Consider the following 21,937-nt stretch of genomic DNA (forward strand, 5'->3'; position numbering starts at 1 on the left):
CTGTGGTAGTGCGCCTTGGTGTCCTTGCTGTCCCAAAGGCAAAGATAGCAGGGAAACTTGGTAAAACCGCCTTGGAGACCCATCAGGAATGCCACCATTTTGAAGTCTCCTATGACCTTGATGCCATCTCAGAAAAATGCAGCTTAGGCAGCTGGAACTAAACTGAACTGGTGGGCTTAAGGCCCCTGTATTTATACTACTATTTATATTACTGGAAAGTTCTAGAAGTTACTCCAAGTTTACTCAGCACTGAATCTATCTGGAATGTTCTGGAAAATAGGTACATTTCAAAATATCACTGTCCTGGTCACAAAAGCAAAGTTTGTGGGGAATAATAGCCATTTTCTATACTTTTGAGGCATAAGCAATCAGAAAATAACACTTACTACCCAGGAACCAAAAAAAAAAAATAATTGTTACACGGTGTTATCATATGGAGGTATTATTATTATTATTATTATTATTATTATTATTATTATTATTATTATTATTATTATTATTATTATTATCCATGGTAAATGATAATTTTACTGTAGATGCTGGTGTTTTACTATCTTACTATACATGGTTGTGGCGCGAGACCCGTGTAAAACTGCTGACCTCAATTTTTTAAAACAAACTACCACCAGTACCTGACAGCCAAAACACACAAGAGCGGCCTGCAGATTTAAAGTTCTAACCGTGGAAGTTTAAAAAAAAATTGTGAAAAACAAAGAAATACTGAAGTCAAAATTAATTGTTAAAAAATAAACTTAACAGTTTTTAAAAATTGTGTCACCAAAAACCCTTGATTAGAATTACACACAGTTGAGTGTACATTATTATTATTATTATTATTAGTAGTAGTAGTAGTAATAGTAGTAGTAGTAGTAGTAAGAGTGATCTTATTGTCTAATGTATTAATGTGTGTACGTGTGTGTGTGTATATACAGTGCTCACCCTTTATAACGCTATAGCGGGGAGCCATAGTTACAAGACCGTGCTATTTGTGTTCTACCTTATAACAAGTATAAAAGGGCTACTGTAATGGCATTATGGAGCAAATGGAAGCCACGACCCTACCGTGTTATAACCGATTCCGCACTATAATGAGGCGCGTTATTACGGGTGAGCACTGTGTATATATATATATTGTCTTACTAAGCCACACGCATTGTGACACAGACTAGTATAGTTACAAATAAAATGTAGAAAACGTTTGGCAATTGCTTTTGGTTCAGTAGAGTAAATGCAATAATTTCTTTACTCATTTTTTTTCCAAACTAACATGTAAAAATGTGGCTGTTTTGTTTAATATCCTCTTTTTTGATCCACTGGGCTGGCAGATTATTTGCATTTTGCAGTCCGTAACTCTGAAATTAATTTTACTTTAGGTAAGGTACTTGGAGTCAAGAATTGATAATCGGGATTGTGTAAAATATATAAATAAATGTATTAAATATTTTATTTACTGGCAGTTTAATTCAAGTAGCACATGCTATGATGCATATAGAAATGAATTTGGGGTCTGTTCTGTTCTTGCTCACAGTATATTACATTTGTGGTTTATTGGTTGACAATCATTTTAATTAATTAATTAATTAATTAATTAATTAATTCGTTTTTGGAGTTTTTGGAGATTACTTAATTAATTAATTACTGTTGACAGCATTCTTATTTTTTGTACTTCTCTAGTCACAGCGCGTTTCTTAAATCAGATCCAATCTCACCTAGCATTTAATGTCAGCATTAAAGCATTTTTAATGCTATTTATATATTAATTGTACTCTATACTTTATTGCTATTTTTTTTTTAAATGTCTCCTGGTTAATACTAAAGTTAGGGGGGGTTTAAGGCACTTCAGAATTCGCTAAATTGCAGGAAGGTATAATCAACGGTCTCGTAGTTTATGATGTCACATAAACCCTAGATCAAATTATTTTCCAGTAGCTCACTGAAGCCCATCTATTATATCTATCTATCTATCTATCTATCTATCTATCTATCTATCTATCTATCTATCTATCTATCTATATATATATCTATATATATATCTATATATATATATATATATAGTGGTCCATATAAACATATTGGTCCAAATTAGTCTGGACAATAGACTGTATTTATGTATTTTGATACATGGATACAGATTTTTTAATGACTTGTTTCTTAAATCTGTTTATTATATTTGTAACAGTAACAAATATTTATTTGATATCAACTTTATGATATATAATTACACATTTTTATGCATTTTATGCATTTGTTTGCATGGATACCGTTGCATGCTTTATGGAAGAGGCAGTATGTTTTTATAATATTTGCACAATACTGTACCAATGGTTTGGCTTTCATGATCATAATGCTTTCATGTGCCATGTTATTTTAGAAATGCATTTAAGTGCAGCACTAGTACAAGTCTGATTCAAACACTGCCTTTACAAAAAAAAAATGTTTTAGACACGCTATAGGAAGTGGGCGCCTAAAACATTGTACGACTTTAAGGGATGGATAAATCGTCTTCTCACGCTAAAAAGCCGTACAATTGACCCAAAACGGCACATTTTTCTAAAAATATTTTTAATTTAAAGAAAATAATTTCTAATTTTTGAGTGCAGACCTTTCTTGGATTTCTTTTTTTTTTTTTTTTTTTTGCATGGAAACATGTCCGGAAGTCATACATTATGTTTACGAGACTTGCAAATGTTGTTTGTGACGTAACCTCACGCAACCTTCTACTATAACTGAAGGCCATACCAAGCAATCCTATTGGCAAGCTTCTTTGACCAAATAGGGGGAAAAAAGCATCATTACGAGGTGTTTGAAGACTTCATTCAGTGTTTTTCTTTTTATTTTTTATGTCATACCATTTATTCAACGTTTCAGATTATTGCTATTTGACTCATAAAAAGCAAGGTTATAAAAAAATACTAAAAAAAAACAACCCTTTGCAATAAATACATAAATAAATAACGAAGCCCTTCTTTACAATTACTTTTGTTATCTTTGTCATTGGTCATTGGATAGCTGATTGCTTTAGCCTAGATTGTTCTGTCCTCCTTAGCAATAAGATGCAATTCATTTTACAGTAGCTTAAGTACCAAATCGGAGGCCAAATCAAAACAATAATAGAAATTTGAAATTGTTAACCTAAAGGGCTGGTATTTTAGCTCCATTAGTAGACTGTATGGATCAGATTTGCTGAAGCTACGGTTTTGTAGGAAAACTTGTACATGTATATATTTATGTGTATATATATCCTTCAGATGAGACTTGTGACTCGACAGCATAGATTTGGATAAAAGCGCCTGCTAAATGACTAATTATTATTATTATTATTATTATTATTATTATTAATAATAATAATAATAATAATAATAATAATAATAATAATAATAATAATAATAATAATAATAATAATAGGTTTATAATAAATATATGCAGTCAAAAATGTTTAGCAAATAATACATTCCATAAGAAAGCTCTGTACGATCCTTGGACAAATGAGGCAGTGTGAACTTTTGATTTTTTAACACAACCTAAAAACTTAGTGGAAACCTGGTTTAAGAAAGCTGTACAATATCAGAAGTCGCTTAAGGCCAAATTGGAACTCGGACATAAACATTTAAGCATACCCTTCTGTATTTTAATATTAATTCAGTCATATCCCCCCTAATTCTTTTTTATATGAGGCTAAATAGTTTCAGTTCTTTCAGCCTTTATTAGAGTACAAACCTGTATTGTATCTTTATCTGATATTACCTTGTTGAGGTATTTGAGTGTGATCATGCCGGGAGCTGTACAGTATTTATATGTAAAATGGCACGTACTTAGGTACTGTACCAGCAAACCCTTTACCTAAAATGAGAGATCTATTACTGTCAAACTGTTGTGCTGGGTATCTGCTCACTTTAATTCCACAGCTGATTAATGACTAATAACTATCAAAGTAATTGTTCCGTTAAGAAAATGTGCCACTCATGTTATCCACTGATGTGGAATAACAAGAAATGTCCCATACGCTAGATATATCCTCCCTTGTGGTATAAAATAATATGTATTAACAATTAGTACCACTTTTATTTGTATTAGTCTAATGTTTTGTAACAAGCTATCCGTGAACAACTCATTAAAAACAGCTAACAGTCTCAAACCACATCAGACACTGTCTGTACAGTAAGTCTGTAAGACATATGCATGTGATAATTCAGCGAAAGGGAATGCATATACAGTGCAGGTTTAGATTATCACTTTTTGTTGTCGGGTTATATACTGTAGTGGTTGTCATGAGAGCATTGCTAACAATTTCGCACTGAAGAGCTTCTCTGTTTACAACAGGCAATGCAAGTGTAAATATATAACTTGATAGAAAGACAGCAACCTTATGTTTTCTATATCATTCAGATATCGTCTCTATGTTCTGTTTTTTGCCATAGAGTGAATTTAGATGCCATTGTAGTTAGAAATGTGAAAACACTAATATACAGTCCTGCTGATACCCAACATGGTGCACAGGGGTTTATTTCATGGAGGGTGTGGCATCACCAACACAGTAACGTGCTACAGTTTAATACAGACAAGACAGGTGTCAGACCAACCATAAATCAAAAGGGATCTGTAGGGTCAATTCCATGTTGCAAGCTCATTGTCATTTTTCATTTGTTTAGCAAATTCTCAAACAAACCCCTTGGCTGCCCTTGAGTGCATTGCACTTGTAGAACAGTTTGCTTTTCTATGGCTTCTCCTTGGTTTAGTGCTCAGTACTCGAGGCACACAGATGCCGTTTGTTCTCAGTTACATTACAATAAGGAGAACTCTTGCTGAAAGGTAAGCAATAAGAACGTAGAAGGAAGCTCAAAGACTTGCTAATACTGTATATCTACATTTACGCACGCACACACACCACACCACATCACCATCATGCTAGCTGTGGTTAAAGAAGTGGGCTTGCAACCAGGAGGTCCCCGGTTCAAATCCCACCTCAGCCATTGACTCATTGTGTGACCCTGAGCAAGTCACTTAACCTCCTTGTGCTCCGTCTTTTGGGTGAGACGTTATTGTAAGTGACTCTGCAGCTGATGCATAGTTCACACACCCTAGTCTCTGTAAGTTGCCTTGGATAAAGGCGTCTGCTAAATAAACAAATAATAATAATAATAAAATAAACTTATCAATGACATTGAGAAAGACTTCTAGTTGAAACCTTGTCATTGAATTTAAGTTTCTTTTGGTATTTCTAATTTCACTATTATTGAATGGAGTGAAGTGACCTATTCCAGCAAAAACGTATTTTATTTGACCACTGAATGTGAAATTGAGATGGTCTTAGAAACTACCACTGGAGGCTTGTTGGAACACAGTTGTATCACAACATGGATTGGTTCTCTAGATAAAGGTTTAACAGAAACGCAGACAGGCAGCTCCCATAGAACAATGCGTGATTATCCCCCTTTCAGGTGTCTGTGCAGCAAATTTTTGTTTTTGAAACAGATATGCAGAACCAGACAAACAGTAATCTGTTTCCCTTTACAGTACAAAGCATGATTGTACTGTATTTGGAATCCGGGAAGCCATTTGTTAAGGCTATATAAACAAAAAAGGAACTGTTTTTAAACCAAATGTAACCGAATGAAAATATTTATCTACTTGGAGTGTCCAGTCTACAGCTGTACCACCAATATACAATACAAGCAGAACAAATGTGTAGTATCTGCATGGTAAAACACAGAACAGTCTACTAAAGTATATTACATGTAAGCAAAACAATGTAAACTGAAGCTACCTATAATAAGAATCTTTGCTGTTAGCCATGGTTAGCCAAGAAGTACTGCCAGGACATCAACATATTGTATAATGACTCTAAATGTTTACATATTATACATACTTGTCTTTAGTGGTTAAGAAGAAGTGTTACTGCCAGTTCTACAGTATTTCATCACATGAAGATCTTTCACGGTAAAAAAAGTCAGTTGCCTAGAGATAAGTTAAATACCCTCATAAAAGGAAGTCCTGACATTCAGGATATGTGTCGTTACTGGCAGTTAACAGAACCAAACATTTCCAGAAAACTATTTACAGGCACTGTTACTGTTGAGCCAGCATTTTACGAGTTCAGTTTTCTCAAGGCCAAAATTCTGAGAATTGGCAACTACAACAACACAATAATAAAACATGTCTATGTAAGGTTTGGATAAAAAAAAAAAAAAAAAACAGTTGTCTGGTAATATAGTGATTTGTTACTTTGCTGTTCACATGCATGGTGTAGTTTATCACATGCAAGCAGACACATAGGAGACAGGCATGTTGCACAGCCAGTGTATTGGTGCATGACTGGGTTGCATATGACTTGATATTTATTACATACACATTGAACACTGCTCAGTCAACTGCAATGCATTATACAAGGCTCAGTGTCTTGTGAGCTTAATACTGTGTGCAGTGTAAAAATATACAAAAGATTAATGTACCCTGTAACAGGATATTTTCAACTGGTAATAAATTCAGTGGATTTGCTGCCTTGGTGGATTTTGACGTTTTTTGAATTGGCGTTTCTCACTAGCGCATTCACAAACACAAATGCTGCCCAGTCTTGCATTTATACTTTTAATTAAAAAAACATTAAAATACATGTTTAGTTAATGAAATATGTCTGCTAAAACAGTATCTCATTCACAGTAAGGTGTTATACTACCTACAATGTCACTGCAGCAACTTGGAAAACAACAAAGCAAAGAAGGCCTTCTGAAGTCAGTTACAGTATTTATCGTTCTTATATGGCCCTTAATTTTAAGGTACCTGTAATCGGAAAGGATTACTAACTGCGGTAAACTTTAACGATAAGCATTTGCTAACTCTCAGTTTTAAAACTTAGCTATGGTTCACTAACATAACAATGGAATGATCACAGTATCATTTAGTAATCGTGGGACAGTTATGGCCACGTGTGAAAACTTTAACAATAAAGCAAAACGAAAATACTTAAAATTTGTTTCGAAATAATTTAAAACTGGTTAATATACTAGCAAGCACTGGCAAAATCAGCTCAGTTATATAAAGTGCAGAACATATTTGTTTATGGACTTTGCGATACCTGCATGAGGGTGTCTTAATAGTAGCATCTATAGCGTATCGACAATAACAAATTTGCACCACTTTGTTACAGACTTTCTAACAAGTCTGGCATTAACAATTTTTGCTGTTACTTAATTAACACCTTGTAAAAAATTAAATAACACAAAAATGCTTAACCTGTCCTGTGCTGCAAAGCTGTCTGTCAGAGGGCGGGATCGCTCACTGTATGCAACCCTCTGATTGGTGGAAGTATTATTGGCGATCCAATCAAAACCACCAATAAAACTAAAATAAATTCCCTTTCAAAATTTCCTGTTATACAGTAACCATGCTCACAGAGGAGAGATTTGTAGAACATAATGCAAATCTCTGTGTAAACCAATACTGCCCCTGGACCCCTGCTTCATTTATGGAGTCCAGACCGTGCTAAACTTTTCGATAGGTCCAGTCTTTAAATGTTTTATAAATCCCTGATAAAATCGATTGTTTTTCGTTTGTTTTCTACAGATAAAATAAACATAGAACTATGTTATAATTGCACTTGCACACATTGTCCACTTGGTGGTTGAATGACACACTCAGGGCATACCAATATCCAGCACAACGCAGTGCCCTAATGCTTAAAGTGTTACAGAGCACCTTGAAATGCATTACTTTATCCTGTGTTGTCCATATCACAGCTTCAAATGTGCTGTTCTCTTAGTTGTAAAATATTGTTTTGGTATAAAATGAAGTAAGCAACAATGAAAAAATAATAATGACCTAGTGTGTGTTTCAAGGTGTTGACCTACGCTACTCTGTATTTGCAGTATGCTACTCTTCAATAAGCATTAGGACAGATAGAAGTGAGAGGTAGGTGTTTTATTTCTTAACTGTCATTATAAAGAATGATTCTACTAGTTGGAAATTGTAATAAACAATGACAAAGCCATTTTGATTACTACATAATAAATAATGGTCCTCACCTGTTAAATCAGTTACAAATTGTGTGTGTATGTAAGAGGGTAAAAAGAGGAAGAAAGAGTTTCTGGAGTATCACATAATTTAAGAGTCATAAAAACATCTTGTCAGTGTTATGAACCAATGCTTTCATGTCAAGGTCGGTTTTACCTGGCTTATCGGCTGTGGTCTCAGTTCCCTGAGGAGAAATACTGTACAATGTGATGAAGTGGATGATGTCAGATCTGTTGGATGAGACCAAGTGCAACCTTTTGAATCTAAACCTGCACAAAGGTGTGTTCTTTGTTATTGTCATGTCAATACAGAAACTATCAAGTTTCCATCATCATAAACTTGAACTGCATCTTTCTGTTCTTGATCAATCTGGACACTGTCAGCCTCATCTTCGTATTGTTTAGTAAGGGGTGTTTGAATGCTAGGGAGCTATATAATGATTTTAATTTTCAAATGGCCAATAAGAGACTAAAAGTTAAATCTATCAATAAATTAAGCAGCATGTATAAGAGAAATATGAAAGTTTGTATTTGTTTTGAGCAGTTTTGCAAGAGGTTTGATTTTTTTCAAGCTGAATAAAGTATGGTAGAAACTCAATATTGTATGATACAATTGATGTCATAAATAGTTTGTTCATGAAGTGTGTGTGGCACACAGTACAAAACATGAAACTCAGGCTCTGGTTTTGAGCTTATATACAGTCTCTGATACTGTAAGCTAAATGGACTACAAGGGGTTCATTGTGAATCAAACGTGTACTTCCTTCCTTCTCTATTTTTTTGTTTTTCTATTAAAGTCACAAAACTGTTGAATCTTTTAGATCAAATCGTATGTTCCAGTAATATACCTTATGTCACAACATCCTCTTGTAGACAAACTCGTTGGTCAAGACTCTCAACAGTCATCCAAATTTATTTCTTAACTGTCATACTGGAATGAGATCACGATTCTCACTTGAAACCCTGGCCTTTAAAGGCCAGCGAGACCAGTTTGCCTGCTCTCTTGACGTCATGCTCTTATCAGTAGTTATAAAGGGAGGAAAACTAAAACTTTATGGACAGATCTAGCCACTGACATCTCATCCCACATACTAATTTGTTGTTGTATAAAAGAAATAAGCATTAGAAAAATGTGAAGAAAACATGTATTATTATTATTATTATTATTATTATTATTATTATTATTATTATTATTATTGTTATTATTATTGTTATGAAATATTTTTGGTGTTCCTCTTATCCAATAGTGATGAGACTCACTGAGACCATACTTGCACAGAGATTATTTCTGGGGGTGTATGGAGGCATTTACAGTATCTGTATGTGTATGTCAAACTTAAGTATGTAAATAAGGTGTATGTAGGTAAGAACACAAGAAAAAGATTGGGTTCTTAGTAGTGATTGATGTCAAAACTTTATCAAGTTGGATCTTACAGTGTAAAACCTGAGTGAAAGTAAAATGTACGTACAGTAGAGAAAGTTAATTTCTGTTTTTAGACAGATACAGTATAGCCACACTAGAAACAGATTCGTATTTTTAAGAATAAGAACAGCTACAACACATTAACATATGTATTCTAAATAACCAAGCAATAATCACAGGTACAAACACAGAAACATAATATAAAAGCTTTTTTCTGGGGTCACCAGAAGTGGTTGAAAATAGAGAATAATGATCGAATGACCAATACACATGTAAATGAACTGTAATCGATATATTTTATGATATAATTACAATTATAACTATGTACTGTAGATGTGCCAAAGTTCAACTACAATTAAGTTAATTACGAATTGCACAATTACAATTGTAATTGACCCCAGGTCTCCCAGCTATACTATACTAGTACCAGTGATCTCCCTGCTTACTTTGTTGCAAATGCCCAGGCTGCTGGAGTGTTACTGAAGTGCTGTCTGTTCTCTCATGAGACTCAGGTTGTGACAGTGTGACTGACAGCGAGGTGGAGGTGGAGGCGGAGGACGAGGGGGAGGAGGAGAAGGAGGTGCACACTAAGCTGGTGTGTTCCACAGAGACCCGGCAGCATGAGGACCCCCAGCCCCAGCCAGGCAGATCGGTCCACGGGAACTGCATCGTCATCCAGCCAAACAGAATACGATGTGGGGTAAGCACCGGCCATCGCTCATGCAGTCACTTCCAAGGTCAATTTACCTCAATGTATTTTGGGTCAAAACATGTCAGTCATTGAAGCAGCTGGTTGGTTAATTACAAGTAATGGTGGACGTGCAAGACTACTTAAAAGTAAAGCTTGTAAACTGAGCTTTTATTCTTTTCACCTACTGTAGTACCAGATTATTTATTTTTTTAATGAAAATACATGTTTGCTATAAGATGGTCTTCTTTCAAAACTGCACATTTGAACCTTATAGTGATTTATTTTGCTAACTATAACCTTTTTAAGTTAACTGCCAGTATAGCGGAATAATCTGTCTATAGTGACCACCATAATGCATCTCAGTGTATATAATGTTCAATTATATCAAAACCACCTCCCTACAAAGACATTATTTAAATGGTCCCTTGGGCATTTTAGGCAGGGCAGAGTGGTTACTGTTTGTGTGCAAACAAGCTTTTACTTAAACCTTTTGTTAAATGAATACATGTTTGTTTATATTCTATGTTGCCACAGAAACAGAATGCTATGTATATTGAAAAAATTTAGCCTTGTAATCGTCATGTACATAGGTAGGTACATGTTTTCTGTCTGTGAAAATGTCTTGTGGCCAATTATTAAAAATACAAAAACACTAGCATACTGCACTCATTTTCGCAGGTCTTATGTTTTCCCACTCAGCATATTCCCTTTGGTTAGGATTTTCTATTACAATTTTAAGAAATTTTAAAACAGTTTGTGTGAAATCTGTGGAGTTTGAGAAGTTGCCCTGCCAAAACTTGAAAAAACATGGATTCATAATAAAATAGATACATAGATAGGAAACTTAACATGGTACATCATACACGCAGTGACTGACGGAGATATTTGCTTCTGACAGTAAAATGTGTGTGTACTGTTTCTCAACAACGTTTGATGCCATTGAGTATAAATCATGCTAATGTAAGATAAAGCAACCTCAATATATCTCACTGATACCCCTTTGAGGCAATATTTGTGATGGCAGGGATTAGCATTAATATTAATTTAACTTTGGTTTAATGTACTCTCATAGGTTTGAAGCACATGTACTATATAAAGGTTATGCTTCTTGAGTGTCACACAAGGAGAGTGATGACTTGATTACAATATATTTAAATGAAGGAGTAGTTAGGTCTTGTTTAATGCTGCAGTTCCAGCTTGGGGATCTGTCGCTGTCAGGCCAATCACCTTTCACAATCCGAATACAGAAGTTACCAAGCTACTGAACCCTTGAGACACCCAGCCTGGGATGTGTCTGCCTAGACTCAATGGGCACCTGAGCTGGACCGCAAGACTGTAAAGACCAATGCAGCGCCCCCTGTAGGTCAGCATGGCATAAGTGGAACTTGAACTTGCACCCTTCACTCCAAGCTGTGTATCTGCAGTAAAGATCTTTCAGCTGAAGAATGAATTACTAACACACGTCTGAATGATTTTTTTGTGTTCCCAAATTAGTTTTTTATGTTCAACCTGTTTGCGGCAGGATGGCAAATTCATGTTTAAACACCAGCTGCACCTCATCAGTACATTTCCTCTTTTTGCCACAAACTAGTTTCTGTTCCTTGTTTGCCAGTTGTTTGCCAGTTATTAAACCATTTACCAGCGAGAAAACTGACCATTTTGAATATTCTCTGAGATGTCAGTCTTTTTGTGATTTCGTTACAAAGGAGCAGATGGGATGTTCAGAGAAGTCTTTTTTTTTAAATCAGTAATGGGTTAGGAGTAGTCGTAGTAATAATAATGACATGATGATAAAATAATAATAAGCTCTTTACAGAACAATAATAATCAATCTTATTTTGGGGAATATAGTTTATTTACAAAGCAAAAAATCTAAGTTAAAATAACTGTGTATCTATTTAATATGTTAGCTAAATATAAGCAAAATAGTTCATTTTTTATCTTGGATCGATCATTTGATTTTATTATGCATCATACAATTAGCCCATCAGGACCGTCATGTGTATTGTGATCCATACCGCATTGCGACCTGCATTGTGCAATGCACATCATATTATGAGACGATGGCTTGCCACACCCCTTATTTCAATTCTAATCCATCTTGTGGTCTCAGGGGCACTGTCACTGCCAGGCAGAAGCGGTTCATAACTGACAGGAGGAAACAACATCTTCGGAAAGGGCTGATATGTATCAGACATTAGAAAACATGAAAGATTCCATCAATGACAGTAAAAATGATGCAAATAATTAGACAGGATGAGTATTCAGAGCTGTATACCACCCAGGAAACCTCTTGTTGCTGCATAGCGAACATAGCAGTTTGCATTCAATGGTGCAAAGACAGCAGATAGTTAACTTTGGATGACCTGAAAAAATTGTGATCAGAAAAAATCAGTGTTTATACCACAGATAGCCCTCAAAATTGGTTGCGTGACATGGGTTAAATATTACTTTTGCCAGAGCTACTTGGATAACTGAAAAGCTAGCTGCACCTAGCAGTCACGAATACTACTATACAACTTTTGAATTTAAAAAAGGAACATTTTTTAGCTAGTATTATAAAAAAAAAAAAAAAAAAACTTAATTCAAAGCCAAGACATCTACTTACAGTTGTGTTTCTTGGTTGGAAACAGCTTCATGTATTTACTTCTTTATAGTTACAATGTTCTTGTGCTCAGTTGGTGACGTGTGTTTTTGGTGATACACAAATGGTTTGCTGAGTGTGCTAAGCGCTAAAGTGGCAATAAGATTATACATAACACTACAGTAGAACCTCAGAGTTGCGAACACCAGTTACGAACTTACCGGTCTACCGAACACCCACTTTGAACCAGAAGTATGCAATCACTCACCCATGAGTGCAATGCAGCCACAAAGGCGCTCCTATAAGTGACATGCTGGTCACAGAGAAGGCAAAATTACTGTACCAACAAATGTATCCAGAAAGGTGAGGCAGATTTCAAAGCAAGCACAGGCAATTTTACTAGGAACATTTTAGTTTTTTTTTTTTTTTTTTTCTTTGATAAATTTAGTCGTTGCCAATTATTTTCATTATATTCACCCAAATTTGGAAAATGGCCAATTATTTTTAGGCTCAGCTCACCGCTACCACCCCTGCGCTGACTAGGGCGAAGACGAACACACGCTGTCCTCCGAAGCGTGTGCCGTCAGCCGACCGCTTTTTTTCACACTGCGGACTCACCATGCAGCCGCCCAAGAGCTACAGCGTCAGAGGACAACGCAGCTCTCGGGCAGCTTACAGGCAAGCCCGCAGGCGCCCGGCCAGACTACAGGGGTCGCTGGTGCGCGGTGAGCCGAGGACACCCTGGCCGACCTAACCCTCCCTCCCCCCGGGCGGCGCTCGGCTAATTGAGCTCCGCCCCCTGGAAGCTCCCGTCCTCGGTCGGCAAAGGGATAGCCTGGACTCAAACTTGCGACGTCCAGACTATAGAGCGCATCCTGCACTCCACGTGGAGCGCCTTTACTGGATGTGCCACTCGGGAGCCCCTGGAACATTTTAGTTTTGAACAAAGCACAGGTTTTTGTTTTAAAGCCAAAGGATGCAAGCTGCACAAATTCATTTTGTTAACCAACGTTAACCTAGGTTTTTATGGACATTTAAATCTGTGTTTTTGCTACAGTTACAAATTCAATGGTAACTTCAATTTAGACTTTTTCCATTTACAGTACTGTTTTAAAGACTTTAGAACCATAACAATATGAGTATTGTATTACTGTGCTGTATCCTTGTATTATTCGCCAGATTGAGGGTGTAGATAGCAGGTGTCCACATTTAATAAAACCATTGAAAATTCAGTTTCCAGAGTTACGAATATTTCAGACTTACGAACAACCTCCATTCCCAAGGCGTTCGTAACTCTGGCGTTCTGCTGTATATAAATAAATTCAGCGTAGGGTGTAGGGTGGTGTAATAAAGAGGAAATGGAATAGAGTTAAAAAAGGATGTGGTAAATTGAAATGAATACTGGTGTACCAACTTGGTGAAATAGGTGTGGGAGGGCGAGTTCTGGTAAGGGAAATTTTTGGTGTGGAACATTTTTTTGATTTGGTGACGCTATAACAAGTGAGATCTGCCATTGACTGTCTGGTATATACAGAACACTGTCTTTAAACACAGGGACATCACAGGAGTCTCCAATGATCTAGAATAGCTGTCATTATTGGTCTTTTTGTGCATGAATTCTATTTGCTTTGTGTCTGTTTTGTGGTAAACCTTACTGTTCCTTGGGATAGTTTGGAAAGGTGAAGGATTTTCTGTGTAGTCTGATTTGGATTCCTGTTCACTCTAGTATTGGATTACTTGGTACATTGCGTTACAACTGAAAACAAGTTTTTTGTTTGTTTTTTTTCTTTGCTGATTTTTGTCATTTTTTGTCAATGGATAGTTTTGTTATTTTGTCGTGTGTAGAGGCAGTTTATTGGTCTGGGAATTACAACCAAAAATGTTTGAGTGGCACATTAACCAGTACTTACAAGCCTGCCATGGCCTGCATAGTCCCAGATCTCATTCCAATTCAGTCGCATTCATTAGCTCCATCAGCTCTCATCCCTGACAATCAAATTCCACCTGATCTGCAGGTCTACAGAAACCGCCACGTTGCAGTGTAACATCTTCAGTGTATGATATTGTATGTATATGTTCAAATCTCAAATATGTTTATGAACCTATCAGCTTGAGGTTCACCGTGGGGTTATTAAATACTATCATGTCCATATTAGTTACCTGTATTAGACTTTGCTGTTGTTTTTCTGTGTTCCTGTTTCACATGAAACAGCTTTCACTTCTTTTTCAAAATTAAAAACAGCCTCTTCATGCCTCTCCCTCGAAACATGTTCCGCCTGTGCTATCTGCACAGGCTACCTTCAGCTGCAGAAACACATCTAACCACACTGCGTGGTCTAGTGTGTATACTGTTGCAGATGTAAACATCAAAACAGTTTCTTTTGCATTTGCACTAGCATACACTGCCATTTGATTGTATATATTTTTTACCAGTGGAAACTTACAACTTTTTTGTTTTGGTTTTCTAAAATGCCTACAGTACTTATGTACACCAACATTCAACGTCAACAGTGTTGTTCTCCTCCGATGGCAGTATTTGAATTACAGATTACATCTATTGAGGTACGCAGGTAAAGCTTGATCCCACAGTACAAGTCAGCCCGACTTCCCAGATGTACTTCCCAATATTTTTATTTCTGGTAAAATTCCAAAACATAGGTCATACACATTTTCATTGTTCATAATGTTTGTACAGAACAACACTCTGAATGTTTAATTATAATACTGGCTCTTTTATGGAGCTCTGTGACAGGGAGCCGGGTCGCTGGTTCCTGTGCAAGTGTGTGTGCCTGTGAGAAATCCGCAGCGACACGCAGCCGGAGACGCGTTGCTAAGCAACCAGCTGAGCGGGAGGCTCGCCCTGAACTAAGATAATCGAGTGCCTGGGGATGCTGCGCAGAGCTCAAAAAGCAGCTACGCTATAGCTCGGGGCTGCTGCAAGGCCATTGCTGTACAGACAGGCGCTGAGTGAGAGAGTGTTTGTTTACATCCAGGAGGGAAGCGTGCGCTCTGTGGGAACTACTACCACGGAGCCCTTTAACTGCAAGACAGGGCCTGTGAAGGCGATTGCCCAGCCAGGACCGTCAGAATGGCCCCGAGTCGCTGGGAGGCCAGGACTTTAGAAACAACAGAACAGAAGTAGGTCAGCTTAGGGGATGTGGATCCCAAAACAGTATAAAGAGGGTTACCGTAGAGTAGTAGGTTCCTGGAGCGGGACGTTCCTTTTAGTGGGACTAGTGCTCGTCATTTTGTGTGACAAACTTTTATTTTTAGCTTTTGTTTTTGTTTGTATTTCTTTATTAAATGTGACACTAAGTCTACCATTGCTGGTACCCTAGTGTCAGCTCTGTGTTGAAATTAAATCTGCGCACCTGAGTGCCCTATCAACACCAATGCTCTGTGTCTGTCAGTATTTTCCAGTGACTACCCACACATGTAACACGTCACCCTGTTACAAGCTCATACACTGAACTGAATGAAATTGTACAGTATTTATGATCCACACAATATAAAAATAAACAAAGTCCAGTATTCCACCAGCATCTTGACCATAATAAATATCTGTTTCTCACTTTTTGTATGAGCACTGTTCAGCTCTCAGCCACATTTCACTTCTCAGACTAGCTTCCTGTGCGAATGTGCCTTTCACAAAGTTGCAGTGTTGATGAGGGTCACTGGCACCTACATCTGTTTAGGGGGAAAGCATATTTGTGTTCAATTTTAGTAGTTTCTATGCTGTGGTTTTTGAATGTTTAAAAAATGTTGAACAAAACTGTACAGTATTTAAATACATAACAGCATTTCTACAAAAGTCTTCCTGTTCTAAAGCATAATATTTTTAACAGAAGGAATTGAAACATATATGTATGTGTAACAGGACAGAGGCTGGGTGCGAACTGACGACCTTGCATACCGCAAGCATGAAAAAGCTCATCTCATCAGTATCATAAAAAGAGCAAGTCAGTGGAACTGCAAAGCTAATAATTCTACTATTGTTCAGTTTTGGTGACATTTTTTGTTTCCTATTGCAGTTTAATATGCAAAGAAATGCACACCTGCTAACCCTAACCCTAACCCTAACCCTAGTCCAAGTGTTTAAATTAGAAGTGTTAGTGGGGAAGTCGTATTGGGTGTTTTAAGATTAATTATGAATGAACAACATAATCATTTAAAATCAAATATCTGCAATGCCTGCTTTCCTTTACTTGTTATAGCTATCAGCATAGAAAAAAAAGTGCACAGTTACTGCATAAAGAGGAGCAAAAGTTAGATAAGATAAATACTGTGCAGTCTACAAGATAATTCCCCTTTAAAGACCTTGAGTATTGTATTACCCCCCCCTTTTCAGTGGTTCAAAGGATGAATCCAGAAACAAATCTGTTATTGCATTTGTGCATCTAATTATGCTGTCTTTATGTTTTAGGCACAAACGAAGATGTACATTATTCTGAAATGTAAGCTAGACAACCAGGTAAAAACTCAAGTGGAGTTCTCCAGCAAAGACTGTTCTTCCAAGCGAGAGTCTGCTGTACTTGAAAATGAATACACTGTGTCAGTCAAGGCTCCTGGTAAGTACATTACCTGCTGGGGTCATTTGTAAAATAATAAGTTGTAACTGGAATGAAAATTTAAGACATTGAGAGGCAAATGTATTAACGTGTTGCGCCTGTCACAATAGTCGCAAACCAGTTGCAAACGAGTCGGTAGTCTAGGGTGAAATGTACTAAACAAGTGCAATGCTGTTAGCGACTTTTTAGGGAATGCTTTGCGGCAGCAGTTTTTCTTTGCGGTTCAGCCTTAGATGAATATGTAATTATGAGCGTTCCTACAAAAATTCTCAAAAATGGGGTGGAGTGCAAATGAAGGTTCTCACATGTTAAAATGTACTAAAGCTGCCGGCAATTGCGACACTTACAGTTGCATGAATTTGTTCAGAACTTTTGAAAGCACGTTTTAAACAGTCACAGTTGTTGCTGGCATTTCCCAGTCCGCTTTTTCTCGTCAGTTGTGCTCAATACAGTTTTGAGTCAAACACCCAAATACCTATTTTCCACTAAAAGCAGGGTGTACTTACATGCCTTGAAAACTAATGTACATTACATTTCTGGTTTCACCAGCGTGTTGGGAGCAGTAGGAAACACACCTATTCTATTAATGTGCAGGAGGTTTGTAATTGTGCACAATTTAGCACTGCACCCCTGACTAACTAAAATAAAAGGACAGTATACATTTGGCTTATAGGCTCTGCATGATAATATGAATTAGTGGTATAATGCAAAATTTGTTGGTGGTGCCTTGAAATTCATAGTAATGAGAACTGACTGTCCTCCTGTAAGTATCCTAACTTGTCAATGTGGTACCATGATCTATTTTGTGTTAATTGTCTAGGCTACTAAGTCGGCCAAGTTAAAAATAATAATAAATAAATACATTGAGCACTATAAATGTATGTGTGTGTGATTGTATTGTATTTTTTTAAACCTGACACCTCCTTATGTTGGACAAACATGAAAAGCTTTTTGATAGAAACACATTTTTTATTTGGGTGTGAAGGTTATTCCTACTTCTGATAAAAGAGCTGTCTGGCCTTTTTGCCTAAAATAGCCATACCAATGACCAGAAACTCTTTAAAAAGCCATAAAACCAAAAAATCACCAACAAATTACTGTCTAACCAAACTCACTGCTTCAGTATTTGTGTGATTGTTGAAAATTGTACATGTTAAACAATAACACACATTTGTCTTGAGTGTTGACTTGCTTCAAGTCAAAAACTAGATATTAATATAAAATTACATGTGCCCAATTTACAAAACTAACTCATTACTTTTTTTATTTTCTTTTTTAAAAACTGTTTTACGAAAACTAACAGCAGTCTAACATTTTTCAGAAATAGCAGATTTTATATAACAGACTTCATAAAAAATCATTAAAAAAACTTGTAAAGAGTCTCTTCTCTTCCTTCTATATCTGTTCGACAGGAAGGAAGCACATAGATAAGGTAGTAAGCCTAGAGATAACACCTGATAAAAAGAATGATAAAAGTATTTTTAACTTAGGACTGCAAAATACAAGTAGGACTGGAGTGTCTTAACATGACAAAAAAAATTAAATTGAAATCCTAGTTGCCCTATTGCCTAATGGTGGTTTCTTATTTTCTGTAAAGGTTGATGATCCGCTGTTTATCATACAACAATAACATATATATTTAGTGGTAGCAAAGTGTGTTTGTTTAGATGGATATTGTTATTTATTGTGTTAAAGAACTCAGCTGTTCCATGCAAAAACAACACGCTGCATTCGGGGGGGGGGGGTTATCTTGGTGAAATAAAATACATTGTCTAATGCTTTGAGTTTCAATGTCACTTGACAATAAACGTCACGAAGCTGTGACTGGAAACTGTGATTGTCCACTGAAACACCAAAGATGTGATCAACGTAAACAGCCACTCACACACAGGGATGGAAATAAGTTTGATCCAGTCATGGTTTTATTTTGAGTTTGATAAGACACACCTGGGCGTGTTGCCTATATACACTGGGGCTAATCAAGCTTGTATTAAAACCTGGAATGGGTGAAACTGCTATTCAATAGGAGTCTTATTTCCACCCTGGACACATTACATTAGTGAGCATTTATTATATGACAATTGAAATCCCTGCCATTCACCTGCGCTGTGATTCCAAATCCTTTTCTTCAGTGATACTATATAACATGGCACAGTTATATAAACAAACATTCCCGTTGACAGCAGAGTGACAACGTTACTTACTTGGTTTCATCCAGAGAACTGAAGCACCACAAGACTTGTTTTATTAGACCAAAACACTTGTCATATAATAGTTTTCATCTAAATATTTGAATACCAAGATTAACCTAAAATCTTCCTTTGCTTTGCAGTTAAACAATGAACAGAAAAACCTACATGTAACTTGTTGCCATTTCAGTACTAGTAAATAAGAGTAAGAACAATGTAGATTTATGCGATGCAAGCATACATCCGTATCTCACATCTTAATTATATTTATCCAATTGGGATGAAACTTGCTAAGACCATTGTTTATCACAAGTTGTTCAGAGTATTATAATATGAGGGTATTGGTAGGCTAGGTGTCTGTATGTCAGACTTACATTAACATAAGGTATATCTAAAGAAGTTCTAGCAAAAGCATTCCTATGTATGCTTATTACAGCAGAAATCCTATTATACAGTATTTTAAATATTATGATTATTTTTACAGTTTCTAGTTTTGGGTATTAATCAATAAACAATGATTTAAAAAAAAAAAAAAAAAAAAAAAAAAAACAGGGCACTGAAAAATATGCTAACAAGGCATATCAGCAATTACTGTTCAGTGAAACAGTGTTGCACAGTCCTAGTTACATTGCTGCAGCCTAGTTTTTATTAATACAATTTGCCGCACCAGTCTGAGTGCTTGGAATTAATTATTGTTTGTTTTTACAGATATGCCTTGTGGACCTGTTTCTGTGACTCTGTACTTCGGGGATTTAACTGTGTGTTCAACATCCGTAACTTATTACACTGACATGGAAGAAATCGGAAACTACCTTCTAAGTGCCGTCAACCCTATACAGTTTCTGTGTCAGGTAAACAGATTAACAATTTCACGATACGCAATGCTGTAATTTATCATTTATAATTGTACCCCCAGGTGTGTTTAGTTGCGACTGCAGCGCATAAAGAGCAGCTTGGTTAGATAGGTATTTATTCTTCTTATTTAGATTCTTTTTGTACATACTTTACTGTTTAAGTCATCAGATTAGGTGCTTTAAACTATTTTGGCTAGTTTCACACACATCTGCTTTACCCTGGTCTTGGATTACCTAATGCTACTTTAGATAAGGTAGCGCTAATTGGGGTCTATGAAACCAGCAGTTTGAGTGTAGCTGATACTCCAGAGTGTAACTATTAACCTGTCCCCCCTGCAACGTTGTGCACCTAGTGAATGTAAGAAATACTTCATGAAACAAATGCAGTATTTCATACATCCACTGGGGGTACAGTGTTGCAGGGGGGACAGGTTAATGGTTACACTCTGGTGTATCTACTGAACTTATAGGTTGTAGGGGTGCTTCTAACTTCTGAGTTTTAAAAAGTCACTAGGATATGATGACTCAAACAGAAAATGAACTACAAATTGATTCTAAACGAAGAAAACTACGCTATTTAAGATAACTGTGTTATTTCATACCTCTTTAACATGTAGGATGTTAAGATACTGCTCATCATATCTCAGAAGCTGAGTGAAGTTGAGTCTGGACAGTAGTTGGAGAGGAGATCTCCAATGGACACTAGGTGCTGTAGTGTATGAAATGGTGGTGGTGGCGGCTCTGAAGGTGCTACACAAATATCATGTCAAAGCACCAGCATTTGCCCCCCCCACCACACACACACACACTTTTTACAACATAAATGTGTGATTGGTCCTAATCAAGATTCAAGCCGTATCATATCGTAAATAAAATAATTGCTAAACATACACTGTAGATTCATATTTTATAAAACACACAAGAATCACTATTGACAATGACAGTCGCATGAAGAAATACCAGTCTCCCAAAAACAACAAAAAAGTGTTTGTAAAAGCCATTTAAAAACATAACTTGCATCATTTTCATAACATTTGCCAACGAGAAGAGGCCATTCCTGATTGATCTCAAAACTTTGTCAAGTTGGGTCTTAAAGGATCCAAGTAATCTGCCTCAACAACATGACAAGGTAGCCCATTCCATACCCTCACCACTCTGTGTGATTAAGCATCTCCTTCCCTTATCCTAAGTAACCTTTAATATCCAACTGTGCCCTCTGGTCCTGGTTTCTGTACTACACTTAAAGTATCCGTTAGGTTTAAACAAGTCAACTGCTTTTACAACAGTCATTTCCCCCCCTATTTCTTCTATGTTCTAGGCTAAAAATATCCAGTTCTTTCAGCCTAACTTCGTATCATGATCCTAGCTCTTTATTTACAGGGATCACTTATATTAGTTTTCTTGTTTTTCTTTTTTAATGTCTAGGCTTTTAAAATCACAACAAATAATATAGAAGCTCTGGATAAGTTACTGACTGAGTCATTAAAGAAGAATATCCCAGCGTGTGGTCTACAGCTGTTTGGCATAAACCAGCTAGAAGAAGAAAACATGTCTGCATGTAAGTGATTTTTCAATGTTGGGTCATGTCCCCTTTATACACTATTAGAGGCAACACTGTCAAA

At 36.5% G+C, this 21,937-nt stretch overlaps 1 protein-coding gene across 3 annotated transcripts in view; it reads left to right on the forward strand.

Annotated features, from left to right (window-relative positions):
• Window positions 1-21,937, forward strand: part of LOC117417692 (phosphoinositide 3-kinase adapter protein 1-like) — a 40,955-nt gene that overhangs the window by 7,597 nt on the left and 11,421 nt on the right. For 2 of the 3 annotated variants that reach the window (XM_059035755.1, XM_034029883.3), the window contains exons 3-6: window positions 9,936-10,129; window positions 17,128-17,272; window positions 20,170-20,312; window positions 21,741-21,873. In XM_059035755.1, coding sequence (XP_058891738.1) covers window positions 9,936-10,129; window positions 17,128-17,272; window positions 20,170-20,312; window positions 21,741-21,873 — 615 coding nt within the window. The remainder of the gene's footprint in view (window positions 1-9,935; window positions 10,130-17,127; window positions 17,273-20,169; window positions 20,313-21,740; window positions 21,874-21,937) is intronic. The other variant, XM_059035754.1, reaches the window with a different exon arrangement.

This window comes from Acipenser ruthenus, chromosome 13 (assembly GCF_902713425.1).
Source record: "Acipenser ruthenus chromosome 13, fAciRut3.2 maternal haplotype, whole genome shotgun sequence".
Classification (NCBI taxonomy): Eukaryota; Metazoa; Chordata; class Actinopteri; order Acipenseriformes; family Acipenseridae; genus Acipenser; species Acipenser ruthenus.